The sequence below is a fragment of the Cyanistes caeruleus genome, chromosome 10, assembly GCF_971803275.1.
Source record: "Cyanistes caeruleus chromosome 10, bCyaCae1.hap1.1, whole genome shotgun sequence".
In the NCBI taxonomy this organism is placed as follows: Eukaryota; Metazoa; Chordata; class Aves; order Passeriformes; family Paridae; genus Cyanistes; species Cyanistes caeruleus.
In genome coordinates, this window is record NC_141710.1 from 2767872 (window position 1) to 2792146 (window position 24275).

At 39.6% G+C, this 24275-nt stretch overlaps 1 protein-coding gene across 9 annotated transcripts in view; it reads right to left on the reverse strand.

The window, feature by feature from the left end:
• The window catches only part of CAB39 (calcium binding protein 39), a 41511-nt gene that overhangs the window by 15296 nt on the left and 1940 nt on the right, over positions 1–24275 (reverse strand). For 4 of the 9 annotated variants that reach the window (XM_086843711.1, XM_086843714.1, XM_023933512.2 and 1 more), the window contains exon 2: positions 4935–5091. In XM_086843711.1, the coding sequence (XP_086699837.1) occupies positions 4935–5048 (114 nt within the window). In that variant the 5' untranslated portion in view covers positions 5049–5091. Of the gene's footprint in view, positions 1–4934; positions 5092–10421; positions 10557–13073; positions 14510–24275 lie in introns of those variants that run through there. The other 5 variants (XM_086843712.1, XM_086843717.1, XM_086843713.1 and 2 more) reach the window with 5 other exon arrangements.

The following is a 24275-nucleotide window of genomic DNA, read 5'->3' on the forward strand; positions in this document are numbered from 1 at the left end:
TGTCTGACAAATTTCTAGAGCCTCCTTACTCTTATATATTCCATGAACTCTCAAAGATATTCCAAATACAAGATGTGCAGACTTATTTTTGCCATTTCAGATACAGAATGGAATTTAAGACAGTTACACTGAAAAATATAATGCTAAGTTAAATATTGATGTGAAGAGCTAAGCAAAAAACCACTAAAAACAAATAAAATCAAGAAAGATAAGAGAAGGTTGGCTAGCATCACTAGCAAGATTTTCTAAGATACTAAGATCTAAATGCACTGCTTTCTTTTAAGATGGTGGAAAAAAATCTCTAGAGATAAAAATCAAAGTACACAATAAGGTTCATCCAAAAACCCGTGATCAGAAGTGGAACTAACAATCAGACACCATATGTATCAATACATAAAATGTATCCCATTACAATGTATGAGGATTGGTGTATTTTACATATACAGAATATCTATACTCCCTATATATTTTATAGTCTCTAAGTATATATATGTTTAAATTTATATTTTGTTAAGTATTAACATCTCTATTAATATGCTCTCAACACTGAGAAGGAGCAACTTGAATTTTAGAGAAAAATTTCATGGCAAGTCATATTTGAAATTCAATGGTGCCAGGAAATCAATACTATCTGAGGACAAGCCACATTATAAATGTAAAGAAAGTACTTACTTCTCTATGTTTAAGAAGGACAGGAAGATAATATTTTAAAATAAAAGCAGACACCATGAAGTCACACATATCATTGTTACACCAGAATAACTGCATGTCTTTATAGCTATGGTTTATTCCAGTTTCTGGAAAGATCAGTGAAATACCCTAAAATTTAGTAGATATGGTCCTTTAATGGTAAGCAGTGCAAACCCTAAATACTCTATCTAGAGTTGTACAGCTGCATTATTTGGGGTTTATGAGCAGTAGAAAAAGATAAAGAACATATGGCCAGTCCTGAAATATTTCCAAGTGAGCTTGGCAGTCTCCAGACCTACGGAACCCCAGTGGCTGGGGTATCTGCACATGGATAATGCAGTCACAGAAACTGCACTATTAATGAAAACATCCATCAAAAAGCTAAACCAGACATAGCTTTGAGCCTGTAGTGGTTGAATAATTTTACTAGTCTACAGCAGTATTTATCACAAGTAAAAAGCATCATTTTAATGACTATTTAAATTGGCCAGATTTCAGAATGCTTACAAAAACATACAATTCCATAACTGTATCAGTAACTACATCAGTGCAGTAGTACATTTAAAGGCCAAAAACGATTGTATGATTTTCCAGTAAACATTTAGCACGCAGACACCACAGAAGAGTTAAGTTCCATTAGAAGAGAAGCATGTCCTCTCACCTTCTACTTCCTGAAGACTAATCTTTACCCCTTGAGTAACAGCCCCACACTGGAGGCCAGGCAGATTACTTAACCTTCAGCCTTCTTTCAACCACAGATTAATGGCACACACATGCGTAACAAATCTAAGATTCTACTGCTTTATGAATGACAGCATTAACTCCCTGGATGAAATCTGACCTATGGCAACATGGCACAGCATCACCCTGGGCCAGCTGAGCCAAGCAGCTCACGGTGCAGCCCCATTCCTCAAGGTGCTGTGACGTAAAGGAGAGAGGCCAACCTGCCTGGGATAACAACAGGGCTCAAACAATCAATCAATCAGCCAGCAGCCCGAAGGGAGCTGCTGGGACCAGGCTAGCCCAAGGTCAGAGGGTAGGGAAGAACAGCTTGATTGCATGAGTAAATATTTACCTGCATGACAGTAAATGTGTGCCACACACCAAGTGAACTGCAGTATGAAAAAAATGCTGGGATCAGCCAAAGAGGAGGAAGGGATGTGAATAAAGACTAACTAATGGACTAGATCAAGGGTAGGTCCAGCTTATAGGAAAGGAGCTTTCCTTTCCCTTGCCTTTAGCCCCCCTTTCAGAGAAAGCATCAGCAATCAAGAACAAACAGCATCAATGATGAACACATTTCAGCTATAAAGCACCTGACATCTCAATTCCCCTCCAAAATACTGACAGACAGTGAGCCACTGTGCTAAGCAGAGCACAGCAGCCAGCAAGCACCAGAGCTGTGGCACACAAAAGATGGGAGCAGTGAGCCACAGCCCAGCTCCAAAATGAGCACCACATGCTTAAAGGACATTTCAAATGACCTGGAGAAAGAACTACCTGGTTAATTTTTCTCCAGTCTTCACAGTGCTCAAAAGGTAGATTAACATGTAACTAGGATACACTTGAATTTCAGATTTTTGGTTATAAAACAATTTTTCCAGTATTACATGGCAAAATGTTTCATAATTGAACAAGACATTACAATTGTTTTCTATCTTCTACTTTGAAGAATATCTTCCATTTGATTATAATGAATGGGCAGGAACACATGCTGTACAAGATTAAAAAATCTTTGTTACATCCTTTGATTTTTTTTTTATTTTCGCTCACAAAACATTAACGATTTTACATTTCAGTCTAAGCACTGAAAAAAATGAGTGTTTCTGTTCAAACATAATTGCACTTATAACTTCCAGGGAAAATGATTTGTCTAATTTTCTTATAAATCTGTATTTCCAATTGTGCAACAAAATTGTTACAGAGCATTCTCAATGTAGTAGCAGTCTCAATACTAAAACAAAATAGTGTAAGAAAAGAAGGTAGTCCCTTAACCCAAAGGGGTACTTTTACAACCAGTACTGAGTATTTAGCATGCTGACCCAGCACTGAAATTACACCATGCAAATCCCTGCATCAAACAGCAACAAAGACAAAATTACTGAGACACACCATATTTTATACACATCTAATTGCTAATAAAATGAAGTCATAAAAACAAGAACAACTTCTGCATCCTTCTCCCCTTTTAGTACCAGGCAGCAATTTTGTAAAGTGCAGCTTCATGTAGAGTGAGTTTTTCTACTTCTGTTACACTACCAGTCACAGAACCCACCCTGCCACCAGCACAGAATTCTCAAAGAGGGACAAAAAGTTACCTTGCAGAAAGAATCATCATAATAAGAAGGATCATGAAATAGAAAAAGACACCTAAATACAGAGATGTGGGCATGAAGAAATGTTTGTTCTTTTCCAATAAAGGCTACTGCTCAGACTCCAGTCTTTTAACTCCAACTTCACTCCAGTCATTTCTACAGCCTGGACAGGAAGAGGGCACAAACTCAGGGTGTCTACTCAGAGCTGTGCCCTCAAAGATCTGATGACTGGTCTGTAAGATATTGAAGAACTTTCTCTATTAAACCAGCAAACCAGCTGAGCTAAACAGTCACAACCAGAATCCCCTTCCTGAAGTCTTGGCGTGCCAAGGAAACAAATACTTCCTGATAATCTCTGCATGGAGATGTGGACACTGGTGGTGTGAGTGCTCGGATTCATCAGCTCCTTTGTGAATAGCAAGGATGACAGGGAACAGAACTACCATACCCAGGCTCATTCCCCTGCATGTCAGGATTTAGCCCCCCTCACACTTAACCTAGTCAATGTGGGCTGCATTTGTCCTCCTGCAAACACCATGTGTTACCTTCTGTATGACACAGGAAAAACCACTCCACAGGCTTAGCACATTACTTCTTGTCACAGCAGCAGCCTCACATAAACGAGGTCTTTGAAAAAGATGGAGGTGTGGGGTTAAAGGCCAGCAAGAAGTGGTACACACCAACCTCCAGCTACAGCATCAGGAACACAGGCATGTGCTACAGTACACAGCTACACACAATGGCATGGGCTGCTCTGTACCCCACTAGGGGTATCAGCAAAAAGAGAGGACACAAAAGAGCACACATTTTAAGACCAGGCCACATCTCCTGCTACTAATAATGAGGCTGAGGTAAAGGAGGCAGTGCCAACTCTCATCAGAGACTCTGCAGAATGCGCCTATCCCTCCTCTCCTGATGGAAGGCTCTTTTCAAGAAGGAAGAAAATCAGCAGCAAATGAAAATCTTCCCAACCTTCACGCAAGCCTGCATAACAGAATGTAACACTTTCCTCTCCAACAAGAGAGGAAAAGCATCAGAGGATCATACACTTCAAGACACCTGGAACATACCCCATGGTGGCAAAGGGGTAGAAGATGCTGATTATTCAAAATATCAGAATTAAGATGGCAATTTAGTTAAGACCCTTAGAAGTAGTAGTGCCAAATCTAGGTGAAACTGAATGTAGAAGAGAGCTGGCCATACTCTGCTTAAAAATGTTGGTGAACATGAAAAGATTGTGACTGTGGATGCCAAAAATAGCATATAATAGTAAAATAATGCTGGGAGAGGCTCCAAGGAGGGTGCTCATCTAAACCTCTGCCACACAATTCACTAGGTGGGATGCAGCTGCACACGGGGTGAACTTTGAGGCCAGTTCCTGTAAAGCTGTAAAATCAAAAGTGCCAGCTGAGAAGTAAATGACTGTGGAGAGATACAGAGCCTGATGTAGCAAGATATCTATCTAAAGGAAACTGCACTAGCACAGGAACTTACCACATCTACTGTGGGCTGAAGAAGAGGCAGGAAAACCAAAATATATTCTCTATCTATGAAGGCAAAGTTCTTCAGCTGCAATAAGAGGCACTCTGCTCTGTAAAGATTTGCATGGACAAGCAGAGACAGAACTACCTGTGCAGTAGTGAAGGCACTCTGGTGGTCACAAGCACCAGAACGCTGTACAGCTGTGAGCTGCTTATTAAAATAATGCAATGTCCTCCAGTTCCAAATAATTTTAAATATCATTATCAGCTGCCAGAGCGTGAGCCAACCACCAACAGCACATGCACCTGTTCAAAGGTACATAAATTACCCTTTATCAGAGTATAAACCACCAAAATAATTCCTAATTGATTCAGTTTTAATGGCTGTAAATTCCCCCTCTCCCCCACTTTCAAATGCAGTTTAGCAACTGGAACATCATAACTGTACCTTTTCTGCCTTTTTGTCAGAGATGTCTTGTTTTTCTAGAACTGCCATGCTCTCCTTCAGGTTTTTCACTATGTCTGCAGGAGACTTGTGGGACTTGCCAAAGGGGAATGGCATGATTGCAAACCACAAGGTCTTCCTTCTATGGCTCCTGCTTCACCTGGAAAAGAAGGAGAAAGAAAGCACATCAAGAATAGAAACTTGAGCTCTGTATAACAAAACACAAAAATCAAGAGAGAGTAGCAAAGGTATTCATACATGGAATAATGATCCTTGACAGGTGAACTAGAGCTTGCCATGACAAATTTAAATTCTTGTGTTTCTTTTTCTTTTAAAACACAAGATACACAATCAAAGAACTCACATTAAAATTGTCATCTTATGTTTCAGGAGCAAATTAAAGAGTACATTAATTATATCCAAAACCACATACTCCACACATGCCCCATATGGGCAAGACTTACAAGGATTAATTATTCCAATTAATGCTGTCAAGCAAAATACCTTCCCACATGAGGTGTTTGACACAGAGCTCCTTGTGTCTCAGGGCTCTGCAATGACTACCCAGGTACATGCTTTTACCCAGATTCATTCCATAATGAATAAATGCAAAGGAGACCCTAAAGCCTACACCTTATTGCAGGACCTACAAATACAGACAGCAGCCTATTCCTGTCAGAACACCTGGCACTTCTGTATCTGTAATAATACTGAAAAACAATCTCACCTTCACACATTTGATGGGAAACAGAATTTGACACCTAGCAGGGATATATACAGCACTTGAAAACATTAAAAACAACACCTGATGTGTATCTTTCTCAAAAAAATAAAACATGTCTTAAAGGAGAAAGTTTTCTTCCCTAAAAATATCTGGCTCTTGAATCAAAATGTATTTATTCCTCTGTATATTTACATGTATTTACTTTTACATAGACACACATATAAATATATATATACTCTCTTCTGTGTACAGAACAGAAAAGTACTACTAGAATAAACAAGTGTACTGAAGCTTTTGTTACTAAACACATACACCCACATTTAAACAATAATAAAACCTTATAAGTGAATTCCATAAAGCATATTTCTACAACTCTAATCTAGACAGAAAAGAACAGGAAATCCTCCACTAAAAATGCTGACAGTGCTACTTCTGCTGGACACAAAAGACAGCTGAAACTGTCAGAGCAGAGCAGAGCCTGCATTGTCATTTCAAAGAAGGGGTATTACACTGAAAGTTGAATTTCTATCTCCCTGCAGTGTCTGTGTAGTGAGTAATAAGTCAGCTCTAAGCAGTACATGTTGAAGTTTCTTATCTGACACAATGCACTTTGCTCCTTGGTTAAATACCAGCTCATCCACCAGGAATTCCAGAACATTACTCCAGATCTCATTCAACAGAGTTTTGATCAGGGATGAAAAATCCCAATGTAATGCTATTTCTGAGTTATTTTTATTCTTTTAACAAAGAAGTTTGCCTGGCCCAAGGGCAACAATTTAAAGGGTAAGAACAGAATATGTTGGATCTTTAGCCAAGTAAATTTCCATAAATAGAGATTTCAGGTAAGCAGTACAGAGATCATACGTTCACTGTTCCATGCCTACAACTGACTTAACAAAGCATAACGTAGGTAATTTTTAATTACACTGCTTCCAGACAAAAGTATCAGCAGGAAGGCTGAAACAAGACCTTCCACCAGTCATTTCCATTCTTTAATATATCACAAGGACTTTCTGCTGCATTGATTTTGTAGTATGTGTCATTATAGTAATCTCTCATTCACAATCTGCACAAAGGGGCTGTAATACTGAAATTACAAATGCAGGAGACAGAAAGAGATTAAAAAGTGCTCACAGGTCATTCGTTTGACATGAGAATTTTATGCCTCAAACTTTATCACATCTAGTGGAACAGAAACCTACAGCCAAGAAAAGCACCACTAACTGACTGTTATTTAATAAAATACAAATAAAAAAATAAAATAACTGACTGTTATTTAATGAAAATACAATGGCATTTAAATGATATTTAAGGAAAATTATGGTATTTTCCCACAGGATTTTTTTTTTTTCCTAGAAAGAGACAGTGTGAAAATAAGCACAATTTCCCCACAACAGAAATGACAGACCTCAAGCATCACAGTAACATTTTAAATGTTCTCTTTATCTCTTCCTTTGATTACCAAATTAAGATGAGCCCTGAAAACAAATCTGGATTCTTTCATGTTTGCATATCATCACTGATAATAACAGTATTTAACAACTACTCTTCCTAGTCATCCTGGAAGATGGCTATACCCATGTAACAGAGAAGGACTGGCTCGAGAAATTGCCAGTTCTAATTCCTTGGATTATGCATTAAAACAGAAGCAAATCCATTAGGAATCAAAACAGCTGAGAGAACAAAAACATATGGAACCACAAAATCTGGTATGACAGCATTATACAAAGAAAATAAATCAAACCAAAGAAAAAAGCTCTGCACACCCATTTTTTGGATCAGAACTATGCTACTCCTAAAGTCTAAAAGACTACATGGACGACACAAAACCTATGGAAATGTAGGAGATTGATAAACAACTGTCCTCATGTGCACCCAAGGTCTAGGTTTGCAAAATTTGCTTTTGCTCTGGACAGTGCCCAATTTTTTCTTTAAATTAACTATAGTCTATAGCTTTGATCCATTCCTGAACCCTTGCAGGTTCTGTGGAAATCAGCTACACATACACTCACACTCAAGTCATACACAAGCTTCACTCATGTACTAGCATATCTAGTAGAAAATAATCAATTAATAACAGATCACTAGCATACATTTATATCAAACATTTTCTCCCAATTCAGGCAAGTTCCTGTATGAACCTCTCATAAGCAATTTAGAAAAATCAAGAATGACTGTCAGGACCTCTAAGAAGGAAATCTACATCCTTGATTACTGAAGGTGACATTTTGCTTCAAGGTATTTCTTTTGTTATATAAAATGCAGTAAATACACTGTTTATGCCATTTCAATTTTATTACTGGAAGGAATGCAGTGGCACTGCTGGGAACATCATCTGGGGCCTCAAAACTGAAGATCCCACAAACCCTGAAGCAAAATTCTGTTACTGAAAAACCTGTGCCACATCCTGCCAAAAAAAAAAAAGAAGAAAGAAAAAGGAGGAGCAGCACTTTGTCTCTCAAAGCTGTACTTCATGCAGGGGAACATAGACAGGCTGTTCCTTTTTCAGCCCAGCAAAACTACCCCCAGCAGCACTCTATGCACAATGGACAATGACAACATCTGTGTGGGATCGGAAAGAGCTGCCACCACCCACATCTGCAACACAAGAAAAAAGGGAACAACATCAAATGACATTCTCTGTAAATAAGAACAGGCCTTACATCATGTCAAATGATAACTGATTCACAATACTAGCACCAGGTCGCCTTGCAAATTCCGGATAAAACGTTGATTGTGGCTAAACAAAGGATCACAGGACTCCCCAAGAGTTAAACTGCAACAAGTACATGGACAGCTCTGTGCTCTGCTTTATCCTCCCTGGCCAGAACCCTCACGTTCATCCATTTGTTAAAAGAGGCCACGGACAATATTATACAAACCTTGGCCTTTCTCAGGTATGCATTTCATTTCACCAGAATTCAGGGAGACCAAAAGTAACAAAATGAGAGGTCCTCGAAGCATTGGGGTCACAGGCACAATCAGAAATCTGAAGTGATGTTATCAATCCCAGTGGACCATCAAACAAACACCCAGAGACTGAGGTTCCACTGACACACTCAGGCACACTGGACATTTGGGCTTTTGTGATAAGCAGAGATAGTAGCCTCCCTGTTTCAGATAGTATATAACTTCCACTTCTGTCAATGCTCCAGGCATCCATGCAGTTTGCTTCATCTCTAAGGATTTGTATTTTTTTATTCACTGGATTGACCACACAAACAATAATGTCCAATTTAAATCTAATGCATTCCATATATAAGATTTTAAAGTGTATGCTGAGTTAAAAGAAACCCAGCATTTCTCTGTGAGGACGACCCTCCTGCAGGAAAAAAAAAACAAAACACAGGAAAAAGTACAGAAGCATGATAAACAAATTCCTTCCCTTTAATTAATTTAAATTCTCTAAAGAATAGATACACTAGCCTGGACTGTGGTCTCTCATGTAGCTGCGATTTTTTAATTTGAAGGGTCAGGAAAAATGCTACCTCTAAAACAGAAGTGTGTGCCACAGTTTAAAACCTAATTACTAACTAGTAAAAGTGTTTTTTTCTGTTGTAGAAAGTACATTTTTTTTACTGTGAGATGCCTGCACTACTGTTTTCAGAACAATATTGGTACAAGAAATGGTACAATTACACTCCTGACTGCACTAACGTGTAGAGTTATCCCATGGACAAATTAATTTGTGGCACCAAAGTCTCACCAGCACAGACTTTTAAAGGCAAGAAAGGAAAGGGATTAAATTGAATGGAAAGCCATACCAGCAGCATAAGCAAGGACACAAAGGCAAACTTAAGCCTTTCTACTTTAGACATACCATGAATTTACCATAACATATAGTTTAAACTTTTTGTTCTCTGCACAGAAGTATAATCCATAAATAAAGCACAATTTAGGTATTCACACTATTCCAGCTCCAGAGAGCAAAGCATCACCTATCCCCATGCAAACCAATGTACAAACCCCTACATTTCCAATTTCGTGAAACAAACAGGAGCCATGAACTCAATCCTTATTCTATTATGGCCCTCACCATTTCATTGCACTACATTAAGCCCTCAGCTGCATCTTGCTGCCCTGTTTGTACACACCAAGAATTTAAGGTGACTGCTTTTGCAAGCTCCTAATGAGGAAAAGAGGAGGAAAAAAAACCTTCAGCTATTTCCTGGCTGCAACTGCACATGTTAAAAGAATCCCAACTTAGTGAGAAAGCATATGTAACATCCATTTAATGTGCACATAAGAAAACTGCTGCAGATCAAACAAAACCAACATGATTTTAGTAAGGCCAAATAATTATCAGTAAGATTCCCCAGGGCAGATGAGCCAACCCCAGAGCTGGCCACTGCTGATGGGGAGGTCCCATTCCCCCTCTGCTCCCAGCATCACCACAGCCCTTCCCCGTTTTATGCCAGGACCAGCTGACCCATCCATGAGCTGAGCCACTCACCAAGCTACCAGTAAACTAACACATAAAAGGCAAATAAACTATGAGTAGTATGGGGAATGTAGAAAAAACATCCCTTTGAGCAGCAAGTAGTTCTCAATCAGCTCCTGGTGTCTCCAGAAGAGCACTTCATGGTAAGGCTGGAGCGGAACCAACAGCAGGGCTGGAGGGGCAAGGTCACTTTCCATCAGTTATTTTGAGAAGCCTGATATTTGTCCCAGTGCCCAGCTGACTGAACCGACCAAAATGGTAGAAGACAAAGCCAACAAAAATGAGAGACAACAAATAAAAATTCTGAAAGGTTCTTAAAACAAACCAGTACAAGGCATCCAGAGTTGTGAGCCAGACTCAGTGCAAGGAACGGAGGAGGAGAGGGCTGAGGCAGTCAGGAGGGAAGGGCACACCGGCTTCTCCTCATCCTCCAGGTAGAGGGAAGCTGCCAACTTCTCTCCTGAAATCATATCATGTGTCAATTACCTTCCACAGTGCTAATGACACCTAGGAGAACGGCTTAGGCAAATACACTTAAATAAACTAATGAGTCTACAAAGGTAAAATACCTAATTTCAAAATAAACAGTTGGGGCTGCACTGCATTTTTTATTGAATTTTAAATTGACAATTTATCACCCTATTGCTGACACAACATGCTGCATCTTGCTAAAAAGGGGCATATTGTTATTAAAAAAGATATAATTCAGCAAGCTCATGTTTGTCTTGATAGACCTGATTTCCCTCAGAACTCTTCTGCTTCATGCTTCTTGGATTAGCAGGAATCATTAAGGCAGTAATAAAAACAATAACATAAATCAGTTTTCTTCAGGTGTAATTGCTACAAGCGGCTGTTAGCTCAGCTAGAATTCACCACTGTGAAGTCTGGTTGGAATGATAAAACCAGAAACAGATTGAGAAATTATACATTTTTAAAAGCACTGTCTCACCCTCAGACATGCCCAGCATCCCAAAGAAAGACTGACAGCCATGCCTTTGATCCAAGAATCATTTTTTATGCAAGCTACCATGCTCCTTGGGAAAAAAAAATCCCCAAACTTGAGTACTTCAAAGCCAGAAGTGGCACCTCCTTAGCTATTCAACCCTCCTGTACACGATTCTGAAATGTCACCAGTCACCAGAGCATTTAGGCAGATGAAGTTGCTGCCTGTACTTTCTGTGAGCATGGTTTGTCCACTCACGTGGAGCAGCAGCTGCAGCACGGCAGGACAGCAGCCAGGTGCCACTGGGAAGCATCTGGAATATTGCTGCCAGCTCATCACTGCAAATTCCTGCCTACAGCACACCTTCCTGAAAGGCCATACCCCTTCTGATTGCACACATAGAATGGCCAAGGGCAGCATCCATCATTTCCTTCAGTGTGTTCTTTAAACTGAGTACTCACAGTCCCATTAAAACATTCTTGCACATTTTTCATGTGCTGTGTCAGTATTCTCATTCTGGATATATGGCTTCTCACTAGATTAAAAGATTTTCCAGAGCTTCAGTATTGTACCAAAGCAGTTCTTTATTTTTCTTTTGGATACATTAAACAAACTGAAACACAACAGCCTCTCATCCAAAATGTGTGTCTAAGTAGCGTGGTTTATTAACACAAGCTCACCTGCAAACCTTTCCTATCACAAAGGAAATGAGACTGATAAAGAGCACAGCAGAGCACAATACACCACAATGTATTTCAGGGCTCTAGCATGAACTATTCAGTGTAACCATGACTCTGTGGCTGAGCATGGCTGTGCTTGTAAATGGTAATTACTGGCAAAATTTAAAGGTATAATCCAGGTCTAGGGCATTTTTGCTATCCTCTAAATACTCCCACACAACTTTTCAGTAATTCTTTCAACACAACTTTGAGATGGGGATAAAAGAATTACACCAATGATCTGTTTGGATCTGTTGTGATAATTTTGTGAGGAATATAATCATACATATGAGTTTTCTTGAAGAAGAGGCATGTTTATCTCATACCTGGCATGACCCACCCAGCACAGAACACTAGCATGTTTTTTAAAATTCACTATTAATTTGTTCTATCAAGTCTGCAGCACATAAAAGCTTTAATGTGATTCAAAAGCAGTTTCACAACTCTGCATCACAGAACTATTTGTGGTGTGACCCACTCAATGATTAAATTTTTTAAAAAATCCCCTCTTTAAAAATGGCAACTTAATTCAGGGAAAAATGAAAATCATGAAGAAAAAAAATCCCTCCTGTAACACAGAAGAACAGTGAAGTGGACAAAAAAAATTCATTCGATTCAGAACAAAAAAAGGGTAAAATTGCAAAAAAAATGTCTACATAAAAATGAAATTAATAAAGTGGCATAGCTTCTTACTTTCTGAAAATTTCCAAGCAATTAGAAGCCTGGCAGTTCATAGCCCTGCTTGTTTTGTTAGCACCAAATGCCATCTGATTCATTAAGCAGGCTTCTCTCTTGCCATTCAATCAATTTACTGATCCTTCTGCCTCTTCAAGAGCCTCCTTCTCCCACAGACACCTGAACCACACTGGACAAAGAAAACTACATTGTACTCTGTGACTTGTCCATTATTATAGAAACTGCAGTTTAACACACAGCTACAGAAACATTAAGTAGAAATTTATTTTAAATAGTACAGCTGCTTTTAAGGGGCTTCAGAGATCCAGCATGAGCAGAAAAGCTTGCTAATACCAAAGCTTAGAATGTGAGATCCCAGCCTGTCTCCATGCTGAAGGAAATCTTCTGACTCAGCTTCTTTCCCTGGTGTGCTGTTCAGAGTTACCCCACCCATCCATTTCCCCACAAACCTTACTGCTATACTGCAATATGGTATACAGACAGGCATGTGAGTGCCTCACCCACTCCTTGGGAAGTATACTTAAAAATTAATGAAAACAATAATAATCCTACATTTCAGCACTAAAAGCAACTACTATCTCTAGCACATTGTGCACAAAAAAACAACAAAAGAACTTACCTGAAGTTTCAAGAAAAGTTGTGAGACAATATGCCCACTTGTGCCCAGGCAGAAGCTGAAATGATTTGTTCCTAACCTGGTATTACAGTCAATCCCCTGTTGGCTCAGTTGCCTGTACTGCATCATCACAAACCCCAGAATATTTGTTACATGACAAAAAATGCTGCAATTCTGTACGTGCCATTCTACCCACCCCTGGAAACGAAAATGCAAAGAGTCTCCTCTGTAACTAGTCCTAGTCCTTTGCATATATTATTCCCATTCCTTTCCAGAGGTTCTCTTTATACCACATTTTCTGTTATATATCTAAAGGTCAATTTTAAGAGTGAAGTAGTGGCAAAAGTGGAGGCACAAGGACACTGTAGTTTCATTTCTGATTTATTTCACATTGTGAAATATGACCTAGAGTTCACACATTTCAGAAACTCGAATCAGCTGAGTGTGAGAAAGCACCCAGGTGAAGGACAGGAAAGCCCACCAGCACCACCACATCAGCACTGAAGCAGAAAGCTGGTGCAATGGGCAGGGGGAAAACATCACTTTACCACGAGTTGGTTACGTAAGGAAGGAGGATGAGAATTCCAAGTACCAGAACAAGGGAAGTGCATGTGTGCTTCGGGTGTTTTGTTTTGAACACGAGTTGAGACCAATTAAACTGCAAGGATGGGTCTGGGACTGATCCAGCCACAATCTTCTTTAGAGAATATTCTCTCAAACAAAAACCTACACTCAGAAAAGCCATTCTCTAGTAGTACAAATAACAAAGCTAGGAAAAAAAAAAATCAAAATTAATGAAGTATTTACCCAAATACAATTTCAATGAGAAATGTATCACTTCTAAAACTAACTTTAAAGAAATTCAACAATATTTTTCCCATGGTTTCCTTACTCTCTTTGGAGACCATATTCTGTGACCTGCTAAAAAACTTCTAATGCTCAACCTAAGTTTATCAAAGTTCAACAAAAGCTCTTCATCTAATTTACCTTAAGATCAACAAATTTTTAACAAACATAACTTACAAAAGAATAAGATCACTTAAAGAACAATAACATTAAAGCATTGACACAGCTTGACACAGTGACCTTGACACAGCTCAGGAACATCCTAAAAACACGGGCCTAGGAACTGGGAAGACACAGCAAGGAGTATCCCTGTCCCCATAGTGATTACTACTGGCCCATGCTCTCCATCCATCTCTGCTTCACCACACTGCACATGTGGAGGCTTCCCCTCCAAAATAATCCATTTGGGAGCTCACAACTAAAGACTCTTGATGTTAGTGGAGTTCACCTCAGTTCCATAAGCTTTACAAACCAGCTGGCATGACAGGAACTACTTGGGTTCACTTTTGGGCATCAGCTGGGCAGAGGTAGGGCTGAAACTGAAACCCATGGAGCACAGCAAGCTGCACTACAAAGAGCAAGCCACACTCCACAGAGGTGGCTGAGACCACAGCTGACACCTCTGTTCTGCAACTGTCACCTCTGCTGTGACATCTCTGGAGTGTGACACAAAGATTAAAATGTAAATCACTGGGAGATCAGTTCTCATGAATCCTAGCTGATTCTTGCTACAGGAAACCAAGACAATTTGGTGTGTGATCCAATGATCCACACATTCCTCCTCTACAAAAGGGAGTTACTGACAAATAACCTAGAGGAGTTATTTAATGATTCACAGAGAAAGCAGGAGAGGACAATCAATAAATGACTGAGAATCATGACACCACCATTACTGGGAATCTTCTCCCTCTAGTTCATTACATTCTCACCCAGTAAAGGAAAAGAGTTGTTCAGGGCTTTTTCCCTTAAATTATCTCTTATGCAGCACTAGCAGCTGAAGCACAGGTAATATCTGTGCTGATCCACAGGTCATTAGCCATCTGACAAATTTGCTTTCTGTCACACTATTTTATTTTTTTTTGACATGGTCCCTGGCACTTAGAAGACAGTTTTGATGACAGTACAAAGGCTTTACTGACACAGCTCTGCTAGCAAATCCTACCAGTGCAGATACAGCTTGGATTAGTAAAACCACAACCTCTGAGCATGGTAACTGCAGCTGTGCTAGGGCTTTACTGGTTAAGTACTTTTTATAAAGAGTGCTCTTTCCTTCACACTGCCAGCACACATCAGTACACCAGCAATCAAGTGTCCAATTCTCCCCAAGTTAGCTGTGTGGAGGTGCCTTTAGTACAGAACTCTCACTCAGCTCATTCTCAGAGGAAACTCCCTGCTTCCTCTCAGGTATGCTCTACTGAGGACAATGTAGCAAAGGGGAACACATCAGAGAACAGCAAAATCAGAGGCTAGCCTGGAGAAATTTTACCCCTAGTTACTCAAGACCAAGAATTAATTTAATGGGCATCACTTGAAAGATAAAAGAAAAAAATGAATCAGTGCATTACAGGCCATAACACATCTGTGATATTCAGGTGCACATCTACCTCACTGCTATCAAGACACCAGAGTGAGAAATAAACTAATGAAAAACAGCTGGCTCTATCCCTGCCACCCAGGGTTCAGGAAAGAGACAACACTTCGATAATGTATTATCCCCCACAAGGAGTGGTGTTCCTCAGGGCTCACAACTGGACTGGCACTGTTCAGATGGCTCTGCACAGGAGTGAGATGTGGGCTCGTGCAAGCCTAATGAAGCTCAACAAGCACAGCAGCTGCAAGGTCCTGCCCTGTCCCCCGAGCACAGACACAGTCTGGGCAGAGAGCAGACTGAGAGCAGCCCTGCCCAGAAGGACCTGGGGATGGTGATTGATGAGAAGCCCAACATGACATGGCAGTGTACACTGTAGTCCAGAAAGCCAGCCACATCCTGGGCTGCATCATGAGCGGTGTGGTAAACAGGGTGAGGATTCTGCCCCTCTACTCCACCCTGCTGAGAGCCCACGTGCAGTGCTGCACCCAGCTCTGGGCCCCCAGCACGTGAGGAATATGGACCTGCTGCTGCAGTGAGCCCAGCTGAGACATAAAGGTGATCAGCACCTCTGCAATGGAGACAGCATGAGAGACCTGGGGCTGTTCTGCCTGGAGAAGAGAAAGGGGGATGACCTTAAAGTACCTTCCAGTCCCCAAAGGGGCTACAAGAGAGCTGCAGAAAGGCTTCTGACAAGGGGGAGTGACTTCAAACTAAGAGCAGTAAGGGCTGGATTAGGTATTAGGAATGAATTCCTCCACATGAGGGTGGAGAGGCCCTGGCACACCCTGCCCAAGAGGAGCTGTGGATGCCCCATCCCTGGAAATGTCCCAGGCCAGCCTGGATGGGGCTCTGAGCAAAAAAGCTGTCCCTGATCATGGCAGGGGGCTGGAGCTCGACAGTCTTTAAGGTCCTTTCCCAATCCAAACTATTCAATGATTCTGTGGTAAATTTATCTCCCTTTAAAATTAAACAGCAAACCATTAATGAATAAGTGATCAGATTTTGAGCCAAGATAATAAACAAACAAGCAAAAAACCTTAGATCTTAAAGGATAATTCATTTTGTTCTCACTAGAAAAGAACTAGCCATTGCAATACAGAAATTTCACATAAATAATTTCAACATCACAATATACCTTCAGTGGCTGTAGAAAAGTATACTTTGCACAGTTCCCCTAAATAACCTCTCTTTCTTCTGCCAGTTTAAATGTTTTGGTCTAAATTTTCAAAGTCACTAATGGGATTCAATTCCTGGTACATAAACTGCATCACATCTCAACTGCCAAGATAGGTGTGCTCCTTTGGGGCAACACAGAGTATAGCAAAAGAGATTTAATGGCAGAGGTGATGCATCCCAGGATTAAGAGAACTATCCAAGCCACAAACCTTCAGGAGAGATGAGGTGAGAGTCATAACATTTAACACCATGCCATTTTATTTTACTTTTATAGATTTGAGGCAGAGGGAGAAGAGGTTTAGCTAACCCATGAACTCCATGTTATGAAATGCTCTGCAGCACAGGAATCAAAAAGGGGGAATGATCTAGATTGCTCCCAAAATGTGCTCAAGCTCTTGCCATGGCAACCTAATTAAGAGTCCTTCTGATAACTTACAAGAACCCAGTCCCAAGATCTATGTTACAGCAGGATACTTCAGCATACACACTCTGAAAAGCCAGCCATTCCTGAAAAACCCAGGTCAAATCAAAGTCCTTCTCCCTCCTGACAGCACCCCAGAGTTTTAGTTACACGAAGTTATTGTATATTAAAGAAAACAGAAGATAAACAATGTGTCAGATGTCTGTGCTGATACATGCTACTTTCCATCTGTCCTTCTCTTTTCAGGCACACTTGAGTTCTCTTTCCAGGCAGCCCACATCGTGCAAAGCAAACTTCTCTGCTTTGATGACAGTAACAAATACAAGAAAATAACAACCTTGGAACAGACAGGTTCTTCAGAAAGTCTTCATAAAACGTTTAACATCTAAATTTATTACACCCTAAACTCACAAGACAGTACCTTACAGTTCCTGCTTGCTGTTGACCAGAAGTTTCTAAGAGTATGTTTGCATTTAAAGGAAAAGGAGGCTGGAGGGAACACCATAGCACAAAGCCACCCTTCCAAAAGAAACACTTCCCAACTGATTTGACTTCAAAGCAATCGCAATAGCTGCTGTGGATATGACTCTCCAAGGCAGAAGAGCCCTGAGGGTTCACAAATGTAACAAACCAGCACTGCTGAGATGTCCCATCCAGGAGTCAGCATCTCCCCTAAAACAGACAGGGCCACGGATGAAAAACTGGCTGGGAGCTACCTGGCCACAGACAGCGTGTGAAAAACAAGGTTTGGAACAAGAGGTGACTAATGGGACTAATATTAGGTCAACTATGGTGGGAAGCACATCTGAGGGACAGTTTCCTTAATTAATCTGATAAGAAGACTGGACTGGAAAAGGGAACTAACAAATTGTTTCACAATACTAAAATAAGCACTCCTGATTCTCCTCTAATGCAAGTACTTTGCAATGCTACCAAGAAAAATTTGAACACTGCAAAAGAAGTTTCCATCTCTACAAGTTTACCCAAGGAATGATAACACATCATATTTGAAATGACTGAAAAAAACATTCTGCAGGACAGTAGCTCTTCTAAAGGGCTGACACCAAGCTCAGGTGAAACAATTTGAATTTTAGCTGATATCTATACTCCTAATATTGTGCATTTTCTCTTATTTCAGCTGTGTTGGTGTCAGTATCCTTAGGGGTATGTGGAGAGACAAAGCAAAAACCCCACAACCCTTGCAATTATTAATCAGTGCATGAGCTTAACATAGTTTTATTTAATTAGGGATTACAAAAATTACTTAAATAGGAGTTTACAGCAGTACAATATCATCACTTCCAATATCACTAAGGGGCTTCAACTGGACAAGAGCTCTTAAATCAAATTAAGAAATGGTCAAGAAATCAAAATTCCCTCCCTCACCGCTTGTGATGCAGCCCATAAACTGTAATCCAACCTTTACATTCCCCAAAAATTACAAAAATAAAAGGCATGCAATGACAACTTTGGAACCTGACCAACCATCCATTAGAAACAGAAGTAAATAAGGGGATTTCACAGAATTAAGATGTACTGAAATCTATTTAAAAATTCTTCACTATTAAGTCAAATAAGATTTAAATAAAGAATGTGAGAGATGCCATAATTTATGGATTTTCAAACTATCCCTTTTTGTTCCTAAAATACAGATTTTAATTTTCCCTTCACAGTCATTTTGAAATTAGTTTAGCTTGGTTATCTAATTTAGGGACCTGCTCAAAGTCTGGATTTTCTGAGTTTTAGTAGAAATCACAGAGGCATCAATCCACAACACTGAAAGTTGGAGTACCATAATGAATACAAGAGAAAAGGTGTAGAAACTTCTGTTGTGCTTAATAACATTTCTCAATGCCTGCTAGTAATTCTGAAATGAAAACCTCTTATTTCAAGAGAAAAGCTTCTGTATTTCTGGCCAACAATTGTTCTCCTTGTTCACTAAAGAGCTCAAGAACAGCTACTTCTGAAACACAGATTTGACATTTCTTCCTACATTTGATAGTTTTAAGTCCTCAGCCTGCATCAGCACAGTGCTCAAGGGAGAGCAGAACTACTCTTCAAACTCCAGCAACTCTAAGACCTTACCCAGTACAATTCCTAAGGGAAGCAAAGAGCCTTGCATGGTCAGCCCCAGAGCAGAAATCTGATGCATCTTTGCTGGATGTAAAAGATAAATCCAGCCCCGTATGGCTGTTAACATTTTTTTCCTTTTACATATCCACACACGCACAGAAGTTCCCAAGTAAGAAGGAAAACTCACTAAATGGAGTTTATTTCTCTTTCTGAGAGAAAAAAAAAAAACGTATATACAGGCAGGAACTAATAACTACAATCACAAATTCTGAAGCCGGGGAGTTGAAGGTTTGGTTTTTCCAGGTTAAAAGAATGAAGAAAATTGACACAAAATTCTCTCATAGAATTTAAAACTTAAATACATTCTTAAGTTTCTCAGCATGCACAAATGCCCTGAAGTTTTTGTGTCTTTCTGGGAAAATATTCCATAACCCTGCAATGAAGAGGCTCTTTTGGATCTAACCATGTTAAACCTACCACCATAACAGGAGTTAAGGGTAACGCCAGTCAGACAGCACAGCTCTGCCAGGACTGCCCAAAATGCTCTGTGAATGGATGCAGCTCCTCAGAGAAAAACTCTTTACTCCAGCTCCACCCTATTACAGAGTTTGTAGTTTGGATATTGCTCAATGTCAATTACAGACATAAAACGGAACTGTTAGTCAATTCTGATGAGTCAATCTACTGCTTTTCTTAGAGATTACAAATCTAAATAATCACCTCCAGAACAGTGCTTGTTTAGCCAACATAGACTATTTTCAATAAACTGTCTTTGCTGTCAGTCATTACCTCTGTAATTCATGGAAAAAGACTGATTTGCCCTGGTGACTGGAGCTTGTGTTTGCTTTCAATATTTTAAGACAAGCTGAACTTCTCAAGTTCATATATGAACCCTCAAATCCAACAGCCAACACTTAAGGTTTTCCAATTATTTTGATTATTTTAGTTTTTCTCAGTTATACTTAAGAGAAGCCTTCACTCATTCCACTGATAAACTATTACTAGATTACAGAAATGAAAATTTCCATATGAACTTTTCCCTTTTTAAAGCCGGAAAGCAGGCAACAAGGCAGCAAAACCAAGTTTCTTGGACAAGACTGGGGCAGCAGAATTTGATCCCAAATCTTCCTTTCTCATTAGGCAACACATAACCCAGATACCTCTAACATGGTCACTGCTTGAGTGCTCATCCTCTTGTGGAAGGCCAAAATGAGATTCCACGGCTAACAAACAATCACAGCATCAATTCAGGCCCCTGATGGACAAACCTCACTGTGAATGCTCTGAAACAGCACAGCTGGTCTCCACCTGTCCTTTCAGAAAATCACAAACCTCTAGGGCAGGTGCCTTTGAGCATCTAAAATAAAACTAGATATCTATGTTTAGGCAACTGAACTGCACGCCACAAATGGGTGTCACTGGAAAAAAAATGTTTATGAAGTGTGTGTTTGTCAAGTGCTCCAGCAGACAACATGTACAACAAATATCACATACTCAAGGAGTGGACAGAATTCTCTGTGCTTAAGCATCATTCCCTGAAAAAAAGGAAGCTGCTGCTGAAGAACACTGAAATGTACTGTCATGAGTATCTGTGAACCAAAGAAAAGCCCCCAAGGACCTGGATCCTCCTGTCTTCTTTTGCAGTAAAGCAAAAGACCAAATACACTGCAACTAAACAAGTTCATTCAAAGGATGTTACGTGCACCGAGCTGAAAAACAATCACATAAGGTTTTTGTACCAAATCAGCCCAAGCAAAGCAAAGTTTGGGATATGTGCTGATTTTTGAAAGATTAGCTTTGCTTTCTCAACATTTGTCTAATGTAGTACCAAGCACATACCAAGTCTTTATCAACAATCATGCCTCAAGTGACCTCCTCCAAGGTAGCTTTTTAAATTCTCCTGCGAAGTTTCTCCATCACTATCAAACTTCAGTCAGAAGAAACTTAGGACTTGAATAGCAGGTGTGACAGGTTAGAAGAGCCATGCATTCATAAACTGTGTGGGAGAAACTTCTCAGACATCCCTGTGTTATACTCAGTGCATGTCTGCATCACTAAGGTCTCTTTTACAATAAAATCTCCCACATTTTCTCTGCTAAAATTTTGTGTCTCTGTGAACAGACTTTACTTTTGCTTATTGTTTGTATAGACATGATATTCAATAAAGTCATAATGTTATGTGGTGGTTAATTTGGTGGGTAATTTTATAAATTATTGCAATACATTAAAAAAAAAATAATCTTCTGACATCTATTAAAACAAGTATCATCTGCCAGAGCAGTAACTTCACATGTAACAGTCAAAAGTAAAATATGATGACACAAATAACTTTTGTCTCATTTCAACAAGTGTAGCAAAACCTCCTGAAACTGCTTACCCAGGGGAAGAGCCCAGAGCCTCCACTGCAGCAGGGTGTTCTGAATGGGTGTGAGCAGCACACACATTTACCACTCCATCCAGGAGTTACCACTCCTAACTCGGTGTCTACAGACTTTTTCTCCAAGCAAACTCCTCAGCAGATGAGCTGAGAAGCTGCTGTGGCTCTGAATGAAATTTGGAAAAATATCTCCATCCATGAGGAGCTTCCCAGGTGCACGTGGCCAGGACAGTAAAGAGAAAATGACAGAGAAAAGTTGCACAGTCGAAGCAATACTGGCTGCAAGAGCCAGCTGGGGTGTCAGAGGGACCTTCTCCAACTCTGTGCAGCTGCCTTTCCTCCCAAATCTGTGCACTGCCATGCTTTACTCAAAAGTCAGTAAATAAAACAATGAAAACTTTTCAGAAAGGTGTTTCTTCAGATGTCAAGCTGTTTGTCTGGGCAGCTCTAGCAGCCAGAAGAAGATCACGCATTCCACAATTCTGGAAATGCTTCTCCATTTTTTCATTCTGTTTTAACACAGATAAACTTCAAAGGAGATAAGGCATTTCTCACATGAGTGACTGAACATAAGTACTGCTCTCACAGATTACATTACAGCATACATTCAATTCCCTGAAAAGCTGACAAATTAATTCTATTTAATTTATAGCCAAGTTCTATCTCAGCTATTTTTAAATCTCACATTTCAAATCTTGCAGGGTTTGCAGTTAAAACAATTTGTTACATCCTCTTAGTAAGAAAAAACAATTTGTTATCAATAAAAGACTGACTGAAAAATACACAACAGTGCAAGGATGAAAAGCAGCACAGTGTAATTTTTCACTGATGCAGCCATTTCCCACACTTGGCAGTATACCTGAATGTTTTAAAACATCCAGTGTTTTAGACATCTACATAGTAACTCATAAATACCTTCATCCAAAGATGTTTGTGAACTTAGAAAAACATCTTACACTAATACTACAGTTCTCTACTAATTATAACTCGCCAGTTTTTGAACTGTCTTGCTATATTTAACTTTTTAGTGATGAATTCTCTGAGTGTTTGAAGGGGAGGGAAGGATTACAGAGGAAATGGATCTTTAGAAAGGAACTTGGAATTTAACTACAAGTATCAGAATTTCAATAAACAGAAAGATTAGCTACAACATTCAGTAATATCCCCCAGAATTTCATGCCCTTGTGGATAGGATTAATATTTATTTCCTTTTAGCAAATTTGAAGCCAACAGTCAGGAACTTTTTGTAGTGTCTTTTGATTATATCCAGCATAGCTAGAATACTCAGACTAAGGGAGTTAGAAAGTAAATTGCAGTTGTTTATTTAAACCTAAGCCATTTACTTCCTAAATTAACACTGTCTGAAAAAAAAAGAGGCCACGGAGGCTGTTGAGGAACGACCACAGTTATTCCCGTAAACACACAGAATTTTGGCTGCTTCCAGCTTGGATCAATCCTGAATTCAAGCTTTTATAAGGAGTATTTAAATAGGGGCAAATGAATGTGTTATTTTATCACAAGGTGCAATAAGGAAAGCACATAAATCTGCTCAGGCTAAAGAAAGCCCAAACTCACATGACAACACTGTAAGCCTTAGGTACTCCCAATCGTGCATTTAACAGCCCAGCTCAAGTCCTTTAAAATAATTCAAGACAGCCTCATCTTCTAATTTAACCTTTGTGTTTGCACTTGGGGGGTGGGGAGGGATCTTAGCATAAAGTTTCACCTTCTCACTGCACATTCAGCTTCCTTTTGGCTCACACCTCTGCACCTCGTGGTGCCACAAGCATGGTATCGAAAGAAAACATGGGCAAAGAGAGAATTAAACACACAAAATTTCAACTGTACAATGCAAAAATGATAATATTTGAAAAATATTCAACTCACATTTTTGCTTCGCACATTATTTACATAAATAGCTGCAGGCTGTTGTGGAACTATTAATTTTGAAGGAGCAGATGAGTCAAACCTTATTTTTGATAGGTAACTGCAAGATGCCTCCAATTAGACAAAGATAATCATACTTTAATAGCTGCTCTTGTCATTAAACCATATTACACAGTGTCACAAGTACAGAAAAGCAGGGCCAGAAGGGAATTCAAAAGGCCACCAGGCTTCTTCCTGCCCCCTGCTTCAAAGCAGCACCAGCTATTACAGCCCCTTTCTGAAACTCCACCAAAAAAATCATTATTTCAGCAAGTGTCTAAAGCCCCTAAAATACAGAAATGATGAGTTTTCAGACATAATTTACACAAAAAAATAGCCTGCAAACAATTAATGTAAAAAAATCTGCAAAATCTGAACAAAGAAATGACTCAGAAGGGAAGACAATGGCCAGTAATTCTCATTTTCACCAAAATGCCATAAAAAACCTTATGAAGTTCAGCACATACAGGGCAACAGTCAAGTCTCATTCAACTACCAACCATTAATTAATAAGAGCTACATGACAGAATGCAAAATAGATACCATCCCCTCCTGAATAAACCAATCAAGGAATTCCAAGAGGTGCAGCTTTAATATTATCACACCCCACTGGGAATATTCATTTGTCTGGGTTTGATAATACCCAAAAGAGCATAATTATCTCTCAAAGACATACTGTCAAAATGTATTACTCGACTGCTGCTTTTATTTGGTCTCCTTTTCTATATAAATACATATATTTTTAAAAATATTAATTCTGTTTTATACAACTGTGCATTCAACACACACAGAGCA